Source organism: Pelodiscus sinensis, chromosome 3 (genome assembly GCF_049634645.1).
Source record: "Pelodiscus sinensis isolate JC-2024 chromosome 3, ASM4963464v1, whole genome shotgun sequence".
Lineage (NCBI taxonomy): Eukaryota > Metazoa > Chordata > Testudines > Trionychidae > Pelodiscus > Pelodiscus sinensis.
Window position 1 is genome coordinate 115,473,191 of NC_134713.1, and position 15,137 is coordinate 115,488,327.

Genomic DNA, 15,137 nt, shown 5'->3' on the forward strand with positions numbered 1-15,137 from the left:
CTTCAGCACTTTTGAAAATCCAACTACATCTTTAAATGCCTAAATACCTTTGAAAATCTGGCCTGTAGTCACAGGAACCACCATTACTTTCCTGCAAAACTTCAGATCACTGTATTACCTCGCCAGTGCAATCTGCAGTTATGGTAGGTATGAGACGTCTACAAATTGTTTATCTAGTGAAACCTGAGCTTTACAATGGAAATGCAAACACTCCTTACTTATTATAATCAATAATAATAAGTACAGTTTGCATTTCCATTATTAAGCCCAATTTTCATATTTTAATATCCCAGTCATTTAAAATATATCAAGCTAAAACTTGATAAGTTAATAGTCTGAATACTAGTCTGAAGTTTCTTCTTGTTTCCCTTCCCTTGTAAGTAAATATTTGTAGAAAATGTCACTGATCTTATCACTGTTGGTGTAGTTTGAAAATTTTCTAATATTCATGAATAGCTATGTGCAGCATTGGATTGTTGAAGATCCACTTCAGTTAATGTCTATGCATGTGAAATTAGTTTTAAACTTACTGTGTTTATTCATGAAAACCTCACTAACAAAAATGTCTAAAAAACAACAATGATCCTGTAGCAAATAGAGACTAACAAAAATATATAAATAGTATCATGAGCTTTTGTAGGCACAACTCAGTTCTTCAGATGGCAAATATGGGCAAGGTGCCCAGAGTTTGAAATATAAAGCAGAAAAAGAGGAGAAAGGGAAGGAGAAAGAAAGGGGGGGAAAGGTGGAGGGGGATGTCAATTAAAGTGTTCATGCTAAATGAGCAGTTTTATTGGCCGGGCGTTTACCGGGAAGTCAAAGACTTTTGCCTGTCCTGCCCAGAATGCCAATGAGTAAGCCCAAGGGGGGTCCCTAAGGCCCCACTCGTGCCCCTACCAATCATAGGCGTTCCCTTTGAACGAATGGCCATGGACATAGTTGGCCCGCTAGAAAAGACAACTACCGGGTGCCAATATATTCTGGTGGTCCTAGACTACACCACCCGGTACCCCCTTGAGAACAATGACTGCCAGGGTGTTAGCTACCGAGTTAGTGAGAATTTTCTCCCGGGTAGGGATACCCCAGGAGATACTCACGGACCAGGGGACGAACTTTATGTCCCGCCTCCTAGCGGAGCTGTGCAGGCTATTGCAAATCCGTACTTTACGGACGTCTGTTTACCACTCCCAGACGGATGGCCTAGTTGAACGTTTCAACAGAACCTTAAAGAGTATGTTGAGGAAGTTCGCAGAACAGGACCCCCGAGCCTGGGACCGTCTGTTGCCCGCTCTAATGTTCGCGGTGAGGGAGGTTCCCCAGGCTTCAACAGGGTTCTCCCCCTTTGAGTTCCTCTACGGGCGACAGCCCCGGGGGATTCTAGATATTGTGCGAGAGAATTGGGAAGCCCAGGAAACCAGGGTGAAGGGCTCGATCACCTATATCTTAGAACTCCGGCAGAAGTTAAGAACCCTTGGGGACTTTGCCCAGTGGCACCAACGGGAGGCCCAGAACCGGCAGGCCACCCATCACAACATCAGTACCTGCTTGAGGACCTTCGAGCCGGGGGATCAAGTCCTGCTCCTGTTACCCACACAAGATTCAAAACTATTGGCGAAATGGCAAGGACCCTTCGAAGTAGTCAGATGGGTGGGAGAAGTCGACTACAAGGTGCACCTGACCGGGCCGCGCAGGGAAATGAAGATCTACCACATCAACCTCTTGAAGGCCTGGAGGAGTCAGGAGGTGCTGACGGGGGATAGCGTCGAAGATGACATCGACTTGGGCCCTGAAGGGATAGCCGCCGCCGTAGCCCCAGAACCCAGAGTGGGCCGGGAACTGACACCAGTTCAGAAAAAGGAACTAGAACAGCTGCTCCAAGCCTATGGAGACGTGTTGACCGACCAGCCCGGGGGTACGACCCGAGCATACCACCATATAGACACCGAGCCCGGGAAAACGGTGAGAGAGGCCGTTCGGCCCCTGCCAAGAAAGGTCTGGGAAACGGTAAGAGAGGAGGTCCAGAAGATGCTCCGGTGGGGGGTGATTGAGGAGTCCCACAGCGACTGGCGGAGCCTGATCGTACTGGCCCCAAAACCCGACGGTTCGATACGTTTCTGTATCGACTTTAGAAAAGTTAACAGCATCTCACATTTCGATACCTACCCGATGCCAAGGGTCGATGAACTCTTAGACCGCCTGGGCCACGCCCGCTATCCATGAACAATAGACCTAAGCAAGGGGTACTGGCAAATCCCCCTCACCACATCTGTGAGAGAGAAAACAGCCTTCTCCACACCCTTTGGGTTGTACCAATTCATACGTATGCCGTTTGGCTTACATGGGGTGGTGGCCACGTTCCAGCGGCTGGTAGATAAGGTACTAAAAGACCATCGATCATACACCGCCGCATATATCGACGACATCGTCGTATACAGCGAAACCTGGGAGGAACACCTGAAGAGGCTTCTGGCTGTCCTGAAAACGTTGAAGGGAGCGGAACAACGGCAAACCCCAACAAATGCCGGTTTGGAGAACGAGAAGTGATGTACCTCGGTTACACGGTGGGGCACCGGAAAGTAAGCCCCCTAGTCGACAAAGTAGAGACACTGCAGGAATATCCACCAACAAAAAACAAGAGACAGGTCCGTCAATTCTTGGGTCTAGCTAGCTATTATAGACAATTCGTACCCCATTTTGCGTCGCTAGCGGCCCCCCTAACGGACCTGACCCAAAAAGCGCGCCTGAACAAGGTGGTGTGGACAGAGGCCTGCAAGAAGGCCTTCCAGACACTTAAAAACAGCTTGACCGGTGGCCCCATCCTAACACAGCCGGATTTTGACAAACCCTTTATCGTCCAGACAGACGCCTCAGAGGCGGGGTTGGGGGCGGTCCTGTCCCAGGAATGGGAAGGAATTGAACACCCAGTGATGTATATAAGCCGCAAGCTGTTCCCCCGTGAGTGTAGATACTCAACCATAGAGAAAGAAGCCCTGGCCGTAAAATGGGCGACAGAGACGCTCCGATACTATTTGTGGGGCAGCCGATTCACGGTAATGACAGATCATGCCCCACTACAGTGGCTGCAAAATATGAAAGCCTCAAACACCAGGATCATGCACTGGTATCTCTCTTTGCAGCCATACATGTTCGATGTGGTCCGCCAGGCCGGAGCTAAGCACGCGAACGCAGACTTCTTCTCCCGAAAAGACGGCCCCGAGGAAGACCCGGACCAGGGGGTAAAGGGACCTTTAAAGGGGGAGGTGTGTGATGGGGCAGAGGCGCCCCGCACTAAGGGCCCCTGGCTGACCGCCTGTTTGGCGGATCTCGGGGAAAGCCGGGGGGCCCCCGAGCGGAGCAAGCCGCGAGCGGCCGCCAATGCGGCGCCCTCGCAAGCCGCTGCACCAGCTGTTTGGCGGCGGCAGCACGCCGGACAGGAACTGCAGGGATCCCCTGGGACATCACCAGGCGGGTGACGTCAACAGCTAGGCGCAGCACCGGACCGGAAACGCGCCCACGCCATGGCGGGCGGGGCCACGCCGCGGGGATTTAAACGCCCGCTGGGAGTGAGACCAGAGGGGAGTGCCGAGAGCGTCCTCCCACGAGAGCAGCCGACGGATGGGCCCCAAGCCGAGGAGGTAAGCCCCTACTCGGCGGGCCAGACTGGCATGGGGAGAGGAAGCAGCCCAGGGCAGGCGAAGGGAGCCTGCGGACTGGCGTATTTTGGCTACAGCCTCGCCAGTCGGACCGGATGCAAGTCACGTCCGAGTCCTTAGGGCCCTGGGCTGGGGTCCGTGAGAGGGGGCGGGCCCGGACACTCTTCTCCCCATTGCGGGAAGCGAAGCCTCCGGTGTTTCGAAGGAGGCCTGGGGGATTGACAGTGCGATTAACAGGGATGCCGGGAGGCAATTTTGAGGGTGTTGGGATCACAAGACGGGGGTAACGGATGGGGAGATAACAGACAGACCCCCGCAGGTGAAGGGGGGCACGTTTACAGAGACTAAGAGTCAGGATTCACTTTCCATTGAAGATAAGTCAAAAGCTGAAGGAATACTGTATCAGATCACTGATTACACTGCTAGTGGAGTCTCCAATGTAGCCCCCTGACTGAGGTAGTCAGGGAGAGGCTCCTATCCCCTCCGGTTAACCAGCAACCTTAATAGGTGTTGCTTACTGGTTAACCTTTCACATCTAGACTCTCTACTGATTTTCATTCCTTCATGGTGCCCTATATGAAGTCTCATGATAGTGAATGTTATTTTCTGAGACACTTCATTAACAGAAAATATTTCATCTTCTAACCATTAATTTCAGTTAATATTTCCATTTATAGAACATCAATATCCTTAATGACTGTCATTTCAACTTGTTTCCAATCTTTCAGTTTTGGCTAGGTCACCAGCTATCTCACTCCCTTAATACCCAACATGTGATGGAATGCGCTGAAAAGTCAATTGATTGCATCACTTTATGATCCTCAAAGCCTCTTTATGAACTGAACCATTGTTAGCATTTTGGTTTCTTCAAGAGGAATTGAGGATTATCGCCCACAAGCAAATAAACATCACAATATTGCCTCTATTTCTTTTCTATTTATGTCTTGAAGTACAGTAAGAACAGCTTTCAGTTTGGCCATATAGTTTAAATATATCCTGAACTTGTGTTCTTTCTTATACTCTATCACTGGATGAAGATACTGCAACCACCGCTCTTGAAACATTTGTCTGTTGAACCATCAGTGTAGACATGAATCTATCTGCCTCATGACTGATGTGGTCAGATGGTCTTTTCTACACTTTTCTTTAGTGCAGCCAAGTCGTTTGAACAAGGTTCCAAAAAGGAGACATTTATTAAAGCAAATAGATTCATGCTAAGAAATTACTGGGCATACAACTTTCTTTACACACTCTATTCTCATAGTAGCATCAAGTGTTTCCATCTGAAACAAGATGATTGAAACAACAATCTTGATTTGGTTTTCCCACTTTTGGACAGCCCAGAATAATAATGAGTAGTCTTGTGGCACTTTAGGGACTAACAAAAATATATAATGTATCATGAGCTTTTGTAGGCAAAAGTTGCTTCTTCAGATAAGATTGTCTCCACTCAATCCCAATCCCCTGGGGCTCTTATACATTTCAAAAGCAGAAGCCATGCAGGGCCAGGGGGGACTCCCCACTGACCTGTGCTCCCTGCAGTGCCTCAGCCTTTGAAATATACAAGAGCTTGTACATTTCAAAAGTAAGCCCCACAGGGAGGATTAGATCAGCAAGTCCCAGTGGGGCTCTTGTACATTTCAAAAAACAGAATCGCAGCAGAAGCAGCGCAAGCGGAGACTGCTTCAGTCTCTGCTCGCACCATTTCCACTGTGCCTTTACCTGCCCCATCCCCCACGGAGAACGTGCTGAAGGGAACTGGCTGTTAAGCAAACTCTCCCCAGTACTGACTCCTGCTCCCCCCCACTTGCTGCCTCTCTTTGATAGAGGTGGGGGGAGGGACTAGTCACATTGCTAGTTGACTATCCAATAAGTTTCTATCAGCTACCCTTCTGAGAGTGAATAATAATGACATTTAGGTGGGAAACAACGATAATTTCCATACTGAAGTACCTGTGTTATTCTATAATTCTTAATGGCTGAATATCAGACTTTTTTTTTTTACAAATTGCAGTTGGAGCGGATCTGATGGTTGTTGCTAGATTTAGATGATGTTTATAAAATGCATGAAGATTTCTGCATGACTGATAATAGCAACTATCATAATAAGTATCTTTCCTTTGTATATATCCAAGAGCTTTAAAAAAGTCAGTATTATCATGCCCATTTTACAATAGAGAAACTGAAGCATAAAGCAGGGATCCAGAAGGCCTGTCAGAATCCCAGTTTTCTTTAATCCCAGTTCAGCACTGCATTCACTAGGTTATGCTACTGTATACAGGCCAGTGCTACAGCTGCTGTAAAACCTGTGTGACTCAATTGCCTTCAATAGATCTATGGCAACCTACAGTTGCTGAAAATCTGATATTGCACTTAAAATTATAACTGAATGGAAATTAGTTCTGGCTTTGTTTTTCTCTTTATTATATTCACAAACTTGTGACAAATTGAGCCTTGTTTTAGAACATTTTAACTGATGAAAACAGTGTAACGATTCCCTTTATTAAATAAATAAAATAAATCTATGCTACAGTATCTCTTTCCAGAGTTTAGTACATTTGTTTCCAATGGATTAATTTCCAAGTTAACTGATTTTGAAAAATGCCTGGCAGACAGTAATGTAAATAGATCAGATATACTGAGAGATGCATAATGCAACTTAAAATATGTAATTGCATTATATAAATATTACAATGATTGTTTTTTTGAAAATGGATCTGGCAAGTCTTCTCCCATAGAAGAATTAACACGTTTGGACTAGAGATTTCTGGCTATGCAGTATTTCTCTAACGTTGTGGTTTCCTGTGATTCCCTAAGGCCATGTCTTCACTACACAGTGGATTGACTGCAGTAATCAATCCACAGGCAGTCAATTTACCAAATGTGCAATAAATCGATCTCCAAGCACTCTCCCATCGACTCCAATACTCTACCAGGATGAAAGGGTAGTCAGAGTTGACAAGGACGGAACAGCCTCCACGAACCTTACTGCGTGGAAGATGCAGTGGTATATTGTCTTAAGCTATGCTATTTGCATAGCTGAAATTGCGTAAGGTAGACCAATAGTGAAGACACTAGTGTAAAGAAGGCCTAATTTAGGGGTCTTTTATACTTTGTTTTTGTGTCAAATAAAAATGTGTTGCCAATACATAAATCACTCAAGGCTCTAGGTAATTAATATATTGTCATAGAAATAATTTTTTACCTAATCAAAATATATTTTAAAAATTATTTTTTACACACTATTTGCTACAGTGAAAAGACAAATACAGCCTCCATTTCTGACCACACTTACACGCTTAACTTTATATATTGTGCCTGGTCCTATATATTTACAATCTGACCCATTGGGTCACATCCATATGCCTATACAAAATATCACTGACATCAGTGGTACTCCTTATGAGTGCAGGGACCAACCAGATAGATCAAATTGCTGATCTGTAGTAATTTCTATTCAAAAGAAAATTTTCCACAAGAACACTATACTGTTAGAACATGATTCCTGTGTTTGTCAGGTTTGAAAAAACGATGTTTTACATACACACATATATATATTTAGCATCTGACAATTATTTTGAGACTTTCTTGATCAATTTATAAATGAGCCATATAAAGCTGATCAGTTTAAATTAAGATTTTCTGTCTTAATAGGTTATAGCCTATCTAAATTCGGGTCAGTAGGTATGTTGCATTAGCCACATGCAAATAAAATTGAAGACTGGTGCAGATTTAATCCTAACAGGAAGATTAGGGTTCAGTTCGTGCTCTATAATTCTTCATGCCACACAATCAGAAGCATATGACACTCAAGCCTTTCATTCCTTCAAAACTTTAAGTCACATATGCCTTTTAAAACTGTCTTATATTGACTTGCTAAAAAATTAAAGAAAATTTTAAAAAGAACACTAACTGCAGCTCTGTAAGCAAGTACTCTGATCTGAACTCTGTACAATTCATCAAGATATATAAATATTTGAGTCAGAAAACACTTCTTTCATTAAATCAAGTTTTCTTATAAATGCTCTCTACTGCATTAGAAAAAAAGGAACAGATATATGCAACTAGGCACAAATTGCAGTAGACACTGCATATAATATTCACATAGAATTAAAAAAATCACACCGTCATAAAGTTACACAACTTTCTTTTGCTTTTAGATGGTTTAAAGAGAACATCACACTAACATTCCAGAAACCATACATTAACAAGAAAGGAAAAATAACTTCTCGCTACAAAAATAATAGGGAATGTGCAGCAATTTCCCAAGAAATTCAGTTACAAAACTTTTAGAGGATCAATGTTTCATCAGTACATCAACTATAAAATTGAACATATTTAATTTTGATTAGATCTCAAATAGGAGACAAACACCCAATGAGAGAGGCAGAAAAAAGGTATTTAAAATCGGGGGATAGGAAGAAATCCTTCAAGCACAAACAACTTTATCTAGGACCTCAATGTTATGTTCTTCATCTGTAATTAACAAAATAAAAATTAAAGTGAAAAAGGAGGAGTATGTAAAAGGAAAAGTTTACAGTTTTTGAGACCATGTGGTAGCCTTTGTGATTTGTGGGGTCCACAATGAGGGAACAGGGATATTGGGGATTAACTACCTCTTCTTTCCAATACCAGAGGGAAATTTTGGCTAGTTGGATTACAAGGTCACGTGTTGTAATCTGCACAATACATGTTGTCAACTTTGAGGTAACTCTGGTCATTTCACCCAGTGCCCTCTTACCTCCCACCACTATCTGTGAAGCCCGAATGTAAGTTGATTCCTCAACTCCACTCCTGCTGTGTGAAGAGATAACAATGGCAGGGCAGGACTGCAAGAGACAACTACTCTCAGCCAGCATGAAGGCAATGGAAAGATCAAGATGAACCACGACTTAGCTGCCATCAAGATTTATAGAGACAAAATGGGCAAGGTAATTTATTAGTCAAATTTCTGTTGGTGAGATAGACAAGCTTATGAGCTGACACAAAGCTTCAATAAAAGATATTACCTCACCCATACTGTCTCTCCAATATCCTGGAACTTAATACAGATACAACACTGCATACAGTTAGATTTATAAGCAGACCACATGGTGAAAGAACAAAAGGGATACACTTGATTAAAAGATACAAATATTTCCTGGAAGGTCAAAAGAAAAAAAGTCATCAATATCACACTCTTTTTATGAGGACATATGCCAGTGCAAAGCTGATGTAAAACACTTTCAATCCCTTTCCATTGGGTTTCACACTTGCTTTGCATAAGTGTAGTACTCTGCAAAGGAGTGGAGAGTCCAGTCACTTATACTTTCACTTACCTGTGAAGCATATTAGGCACCAGGGGAGAAGGGGTCAACCTCCACTCTTCATCCTCTGCTCCCCCAGACTTCACCCACCACCTCCTCCAAACATGCCATATCCCTGTTCTCCTCCCTCCCCCCACCCCCACTATGAGCACCCCCACACTGCAAAAACAGCCTTCTGTGGCAGGCAGGTGTTAGGAGAGAGGGGGACAAGCTGGTCAACGGTCAATTTTTTTTCCCCTTGGGTGCACCAGTGCTAGTATGTCTTTGCCGTAAAGCACCATTATGTTGATATTGGCTAAATAAGAGATCAAGACTAGCAATATCTCGAGTCACAAACTAAGTGCATGCATATGTATTGTGCCTATAGTGCGTGTGTGCGGGGTACCCTGGCTGCATAGATGTACGTGTGCATGGTGTGAGAACCTACAGAGTGGCTGCATTATGTTGGGGAATGCATACACTACGGGGTGTTGCACGGAAGGGTGCGTACTCTACAGTGTGCGTGTTGCCATTCCTGCACGGTTGTCCTGCAATCTCTAGGAATTAAAGGGTTCATCTTTAATTAAATATTACGCCATGATGAGATACCAAAATTGGCAGCCCTGTTTGTGTGCGCGGGGGGGAAGGGAGTATTGGGGCGGGGGGTTGCACAGGGAGTGAACATGTTGCGCGCGGGGAGCGCAAGTAATTTCCTATGTCGGTAGCCGCGGGGCCAGGCCAGTGCTGGCAACAGGCGGGTGGAGCAGGTGGCCACGAGCCGGGGGGGGGGGGGGGGGGGGGGGTCCCGGGCCCAGGCTGCTGCGCCACAGGCTCGGTGGGACTGGCTCGCGAATAGATTGTGTGGGGGGCGGAGGAACCGCTGGCTGCATCCGGGTCTCACTCACTCACCTATCATGGCCACGATGGGGGGGGAGGGAGGAGGGCGCGCGCACGCCCCCGTCCCGTCCGCGCTCGCAGCTCAAATTCTCGCCTTCAGCACGGGACTGAAGACGCAAACTGCGGGGCGGGCCGGTGGGACGGGCTGGGCCGTACTGCGCATGCGGAAACTTGGCGCGTGCCCCGCTGAGCGCAGTAGCCCTCTGGGTAGTGTAGTTCTCCTGTGCGCCCGCGCTTTCTTACTGTCGCCAGGGCTGGGGTGCGTGATCGGCGCGATTTCCTTTCCCCCTCTCCCCTTCCCCTCTCGCCCCGCCCACCTTCCTCACGTGACCGCAAACAGAAACCGGGCAGGTTGTTGACACGTTGCTTAGCAACCGTGAGGCGTCCCTAGAAGCGTGTCGGTGTTAGCAACAAAGCGTGTCAGTGGCCCAGCCCCCCCGACCCTACCTAGGCGATAGCAGGGGGTGAGAAAAGGCAGCAGGGGCAGGGGGCCAGGAAGGGGCAGCCGAGCGTGAGGTTGATTTTATTTTCCAATGTATTCTTTTAGCCTGTATTGTGATTCCTGTTTTCCACAGAGGTGCCTGGGGAGATGGTGGCAGAGAAGGAGGATTCGAGCCCCCCCAAGCTGCCTGCAGAGAGACCCCAACAACAGCAGCAGCCACTAGGCCAGGCGAGGAGAGCCAAGCAGCAGGTCACCGATGGATTCACGGTTAAAGCCATGATGAAAAACACTGTGGTACGTCTGCTGCCAATAAAGAGGCTTTACATTCATTTAGTCTCATCTGCCTGTGAAGCATGTTAAGAGGCGGTGGGTGGGTGGAAGGGGGACTGTGACTGCCAGAAAGTATGTAGGGTTGGTATGATTTTGTCTGGGGTTATGCAAATAGCATTCAGGCCTTGAGGAAATGTCAGCTTGAAGTAAGGGCGGTGTCTCAGGCTATTGCCATGCCTCTTGTTAAAATGTGTCAGTTTTGTGTCACCATATTGTTATATATTGCATAATCCAATTATATATTGATTTAAAGGCCCACCTATCATGGAGTTATGTCCAAACATAATTATGCTGTACATTATTAAAATATTACCATTTCATACCATGGCACTGTGTCAAATATGGTGAAATTATGACATACATATCACATTATCTGGGGAAAGTTTCTCTTTGCAAAGGAGACAGTCCTTAAATTCTCAGCTGAAAAAATGATTATAAGCACATATTTTTAATTAAAGGAAAACCTATACAAGGTGGTAAGATAAAAGAGTTGAATGTCATTATTTAATCCTGAAAACATGAAAAATATAGCATTTAAAAAAAGTCCAACAATAATCATGAAATATCTTTCACACAGTATTAGTAAATACTGTCTTGAAAATAAACATTCTTTTTTTGTGGATAGCCTTTTAACATGAGGCGGTCAAATAGGGGTTGATCCATCAATCTTTACTTTCACTAACACTTCTGCCATGAGTAATAATTGTGATATCCCATCCTGTCTTTATAGTGAACCTTTCCGACAATAATTGTTGTAATTGATTGCTTCCATTAAATGTAATAAATAAACCCCAAAGCTTGTGGTAATGCAGAATGCAGCTGCTCAGTTACTGAGTGGAAAGTGCTGTTATGGGCACACAACATCTGTGCTCAAATCTCTGTATTGGCTTTTTGTTTGCTTTTGGGTACAATTCAAGGTGTTGGCAACAGTCTCTTGCTTTATCCCTCACTCTCTCTTTAACTGCATATATGTTCCTGATAATAGTTACAAAATGCATGAAAAGAATCCCTAGAAACTGATCTGACCTGGCTCTGGAATTCATTACATATGTCAACATTTAGAAGGAAAAGAAACGAACAGTCTATCTAAATATAATGTAATCTGTAAAATGTATTTGAGAAATAACATTTCCCCCTTTTATAGGTTCCAATTGGGCTAAAAGCCAACAATAATTAAGTGCAAAACCCATCCCAGCATTGACCTATTATCACGTAATAATAAAAACACAATGTTTATTATTTAATGTTAGCAGCCAAATCACTCACGCCCAGATGCTTAACTTTATGCAGGTGCATAATAAAATTAACTTCAATAAGATTATTCATAGAACATAATTATTTTATGCATAAAACTTTGCCTCAATCAAGCCTTAAAGACACAAAACATGAAAGGTAAGAAACAGGGACATAACATAAAGCAAGCATATGAACAGTCAACAAACTTGAACCGTAATCTGAAATTAGTGATCAGTATATAGAGAACTGTTTGTTTTGTTTCTTTGTTTATTACTGCTTTTAATTCACAAAGTCTCCAGTCAGGATTTGGGCTCCGTGGAAACACAAAGAACTATATCATCACCATTCTGAAGCGCTTAGAACTAGAATTGATGCTCTACCACAGCTGAAATATGGGAATCCTCTCTTTCAAATGGCATAGAACATTTATCTCTAACCCTGAGGTTCATGAGTCCTCGATTTAGAAGCCATCAGTATGTATTTCCTAGATCATAACATTGTGTTTTTCTAATAGCTCTCATATCTACAATATATGCTAGTGAGTGACAGGCCCTCATGTCCAAAACCTAATTCTTACATTTTCACAAAAGCAAGCTGGTCTTTGATGCTTGTTTCAAATTTGTTCTGGATTTTCACTTAAATCAGCCTCTTACTTTGATAATCTGCAATTACATTCATCCCACATACTCCGTAAAATGAACATTAGACAGTTTCTGTCCTTTTATTTGGACAGGTCATAGATCTTTTGTGAGTCCTATTTTCTCTTCTTGATTTCTGGGAATAAGTTTAGTGGCATTTCCATCCTTCAAATTGTTGGATAATTATTGGCTGCAAATGCACAGACATGAGTTCATGAGACAATTTTCTCTATTTATACCTCTGCTGGAGTGTTACATAAAGTTCTGACTGTCTTTGGTCAGATCCACAAAAAGACTTTGGTATTGCAATGCTGAATATTGCATCACCTAATGTTTTATGTGCTCAGATAATTCAGGAACACCACTGTGATCCACAAACCCTGAGGTTAGTGTAGAACAGGGCTGCATAAAATATGGCTCACGGGCCAGATTCAGCCTACTGAGCCACGGGATCTGGCCTGCGGACGCAGCAGGGAGCCCCAGGCAGGCTCCCTAATTGCCTCGCCCCACCCACACTCCACTCAGAAAAGCAGCTGTCGGGACATTTCTCTGTCACCACTGTGAGCTGTTTCTGGCCAGTGAAAGCTGCCTGTTTGAAAAACAGGCAGCACACAAAGAACTACACCTCCCTCCCCTATGGCTTGTAATTATTCTCACACACACACACACACACACACACACACACACACGGGAAGCTGCATCAGAAATGTGCTGGGCTGCTGGCCCAGAGTCACCCAAGTAAGTCTCCCAGCCAGAACCTGTTTCTGGCACCCCAGCCCCTCCCTCCCCCAACCTTGTGCCCACCACTCCTGCCTCCCCTACCCCATATAACCCGAACTGTCTGCCCCTCTCCTGCACCCATACTCCCTCCCAGAACCTGCACCACAGCCCTCTACCCCAGGTAACAAACCCCTTCTCCCCTAGGTCACATCCCAAACCCCAGCACCCCAGTCCCCTGCCTGGATCAAAACCCAAATCCTTACACCCCAGTTCACAACCTCTTCCTGTCCTATGTCACAATCCGAACCCTTCCACCACAGTCCAGTGCCCCAGATCACAACTGTTTCCTTCACCCAAGCTCCCTCCTAGATCCCACATTCTCTCCAATCCCTTACCCCAATCTCCCTTCTGCACCCAACTTCCATCCCAGACCCCGCACCTCCTCCATTAATATCATGGAAGAGTGCAGCCTTTGACCACTTTCCAGAATCTTGGAGTGGCCCCCCATCAAAAATTATTGCCCACCCCTAGTAAATAGGTTCCCTATACAATTAATGGGAAGAGGTAGGAGCCTAAGAATGTGATACACAAAAGTTAATTTGCTAGGCAGGGAACTGCCTAGCTAGCTATAGGCAGATACTAACTAAAAAGTTGTATACTAAGCCCCTTTCCTCTCATGGAGATAGACACCCTAAGTGCAGGCTGCACAAAGGCATCTAGCTTCATTTGGCCATCCACAAATGGGAGCCCATCTCCTGAAGTCAGGAAGTTTAAATGTTGACACTATTTTTTGCAGAAATAAGTGAGATGTCTGTGTAGTGCCATACAAAACAGCCAGAGAAGGTGGTGCTCGCCGTGTAACTTTTAGCCCAGTGGTTGGAGCACTCACCTGGGATGTGGAGATCCATGTTTAAGTGCCTTCACTACTAGAATGGAAGAAATAATTTGAACAGGGATTTCATTGCTCCATGGAATGTGCTCTAGCCAATGGGCTATGGGATCTTCTAATCTGAGGCTCCCTCATATTCTCCTGTTATATCTTTTCCACTGTCGATAAATACTTAAAAAGTGATTGGAGCAAGGAGACAGAACCTAGGGTCTCCCAAATGGATGTTTTATCCTCCAGGATATCATATTATTCTCCCTCTTGCTGGTAATATGATTTTTCCCCCATGGATAAATACTTAAATAGTCACTGAATGAGAGAGAGCACTGCTGGGACTCGGGAGATTCAGAGTCCAGTCCCCCTGCTCCAATCACTCATTTGTTATTTATCCTTGGTGAAAGAGCTTCAACAGGGGAGTTTATGGGACCCTGCCTTCAGAATATCCCATAGTTCTGTGATTAGAACACTGTTTTAGGGTGGCAGACCTCTGTGAAAATTTTGAATGGAACCCAATCTGATAGATGGCCTCAGAAGTTCATCCATCTAGCTTTCCCCCACTTTGTGGATTTTTCTGGGGCTAGAAGGGAGATAGGCAGTTGGACACCTGCGGTATGTCTGCACTATGCACTTATTTCAGAATAACTCCCAGAATAACTATTTTTGAAATAGCACATCCACACTACTTGAAATTAGTCCTAGGCAGGATCTCCTAATGTGGATGCACAACCTCAATTTAGAGCCCCAGGAAGCACTGAGGAATAATTACTTTGAATGGCCCTGGTGTGGACTATTTTGAAACAGCATTTTCAAAACAGGCATTATTCCTTGTGAAATGATAGTTTATTATTCTGGAATAATAAACCTGTTACTCTGAAATAATTTTGAAATAACGGGCTTGTCGTGTGGATGCTCACCTTGCTATTTCGAAATAATGCTGTAGTGTAGACTGTTTAGAGTAAAACATCAGTGTCACAATCATTCAGAGTCATTTAGGCATGGAAGGAACTTCTTCCCTGACAGCTTAGATACTGAGTGAGTTTAAGTGCCTGC

At 44.6% G+C, this 15,137-nt stretch overlaps 2 protein-coding genes across 9 annotated transcripts in view; one reads left to right on the top strand and one right to left on the bottom strand.

The window, feature by feature from the left end:
- The window catches only part of PRKN (parkin RBR E3 ubiquitin protein ligase), a 1,191,290-nt gene extending 1,181,309 nt beyond the window's left edge, over positions 1-9,981 (bottom strand). For 3 of the 4 annotated variants that reach the window (XM_075924580.1, XM_075924579.1, XM_075924578.1), the window contains exon 1: positions 9,848-9,980. In XM_075924580.1, the coding sequence (XP_075780695.1) occupies positions 9,848-9,854 (7 nt within the window). In that variant the 5' untranslated portion in view covers positions 9,855-9,980. Of the gene's footprint in view, positions 1-9,847 lie in introns of all 4 variants that reach the window. The other variant, XM_075924581.1, reaches the window with a different exon arrangement.
- Positions 9,977-15,137, top strand: part of PACRG (parkin coregulated) — a 486,879-nt gene continuing 481,718 nt past the window's right edge. The window contains exons 1-2 of one of the 5 annotated variants that reach the window (XM_075924584.1): positions 9,977-10,094; positions 10,411-10,571. In XM_075924584.1, the coding sequence (XP_075780699.1) occupies positions 10,425-10,571 (147 nt within the window). In that variant the 5' untranslated portion in view covers positions 9,977-10,094; positions 10,411-10,424. Of the gene's footprint in view, positions 10,095-10,147; positions 10,300-10,382; positions 10,572-15,137 lie in introns of those variants that run through there. The other 4 variants (XM_075924585.1, XM_075924582.1, XM_025180746.2 and 1 more) reach the window with 4 other exon arrangements.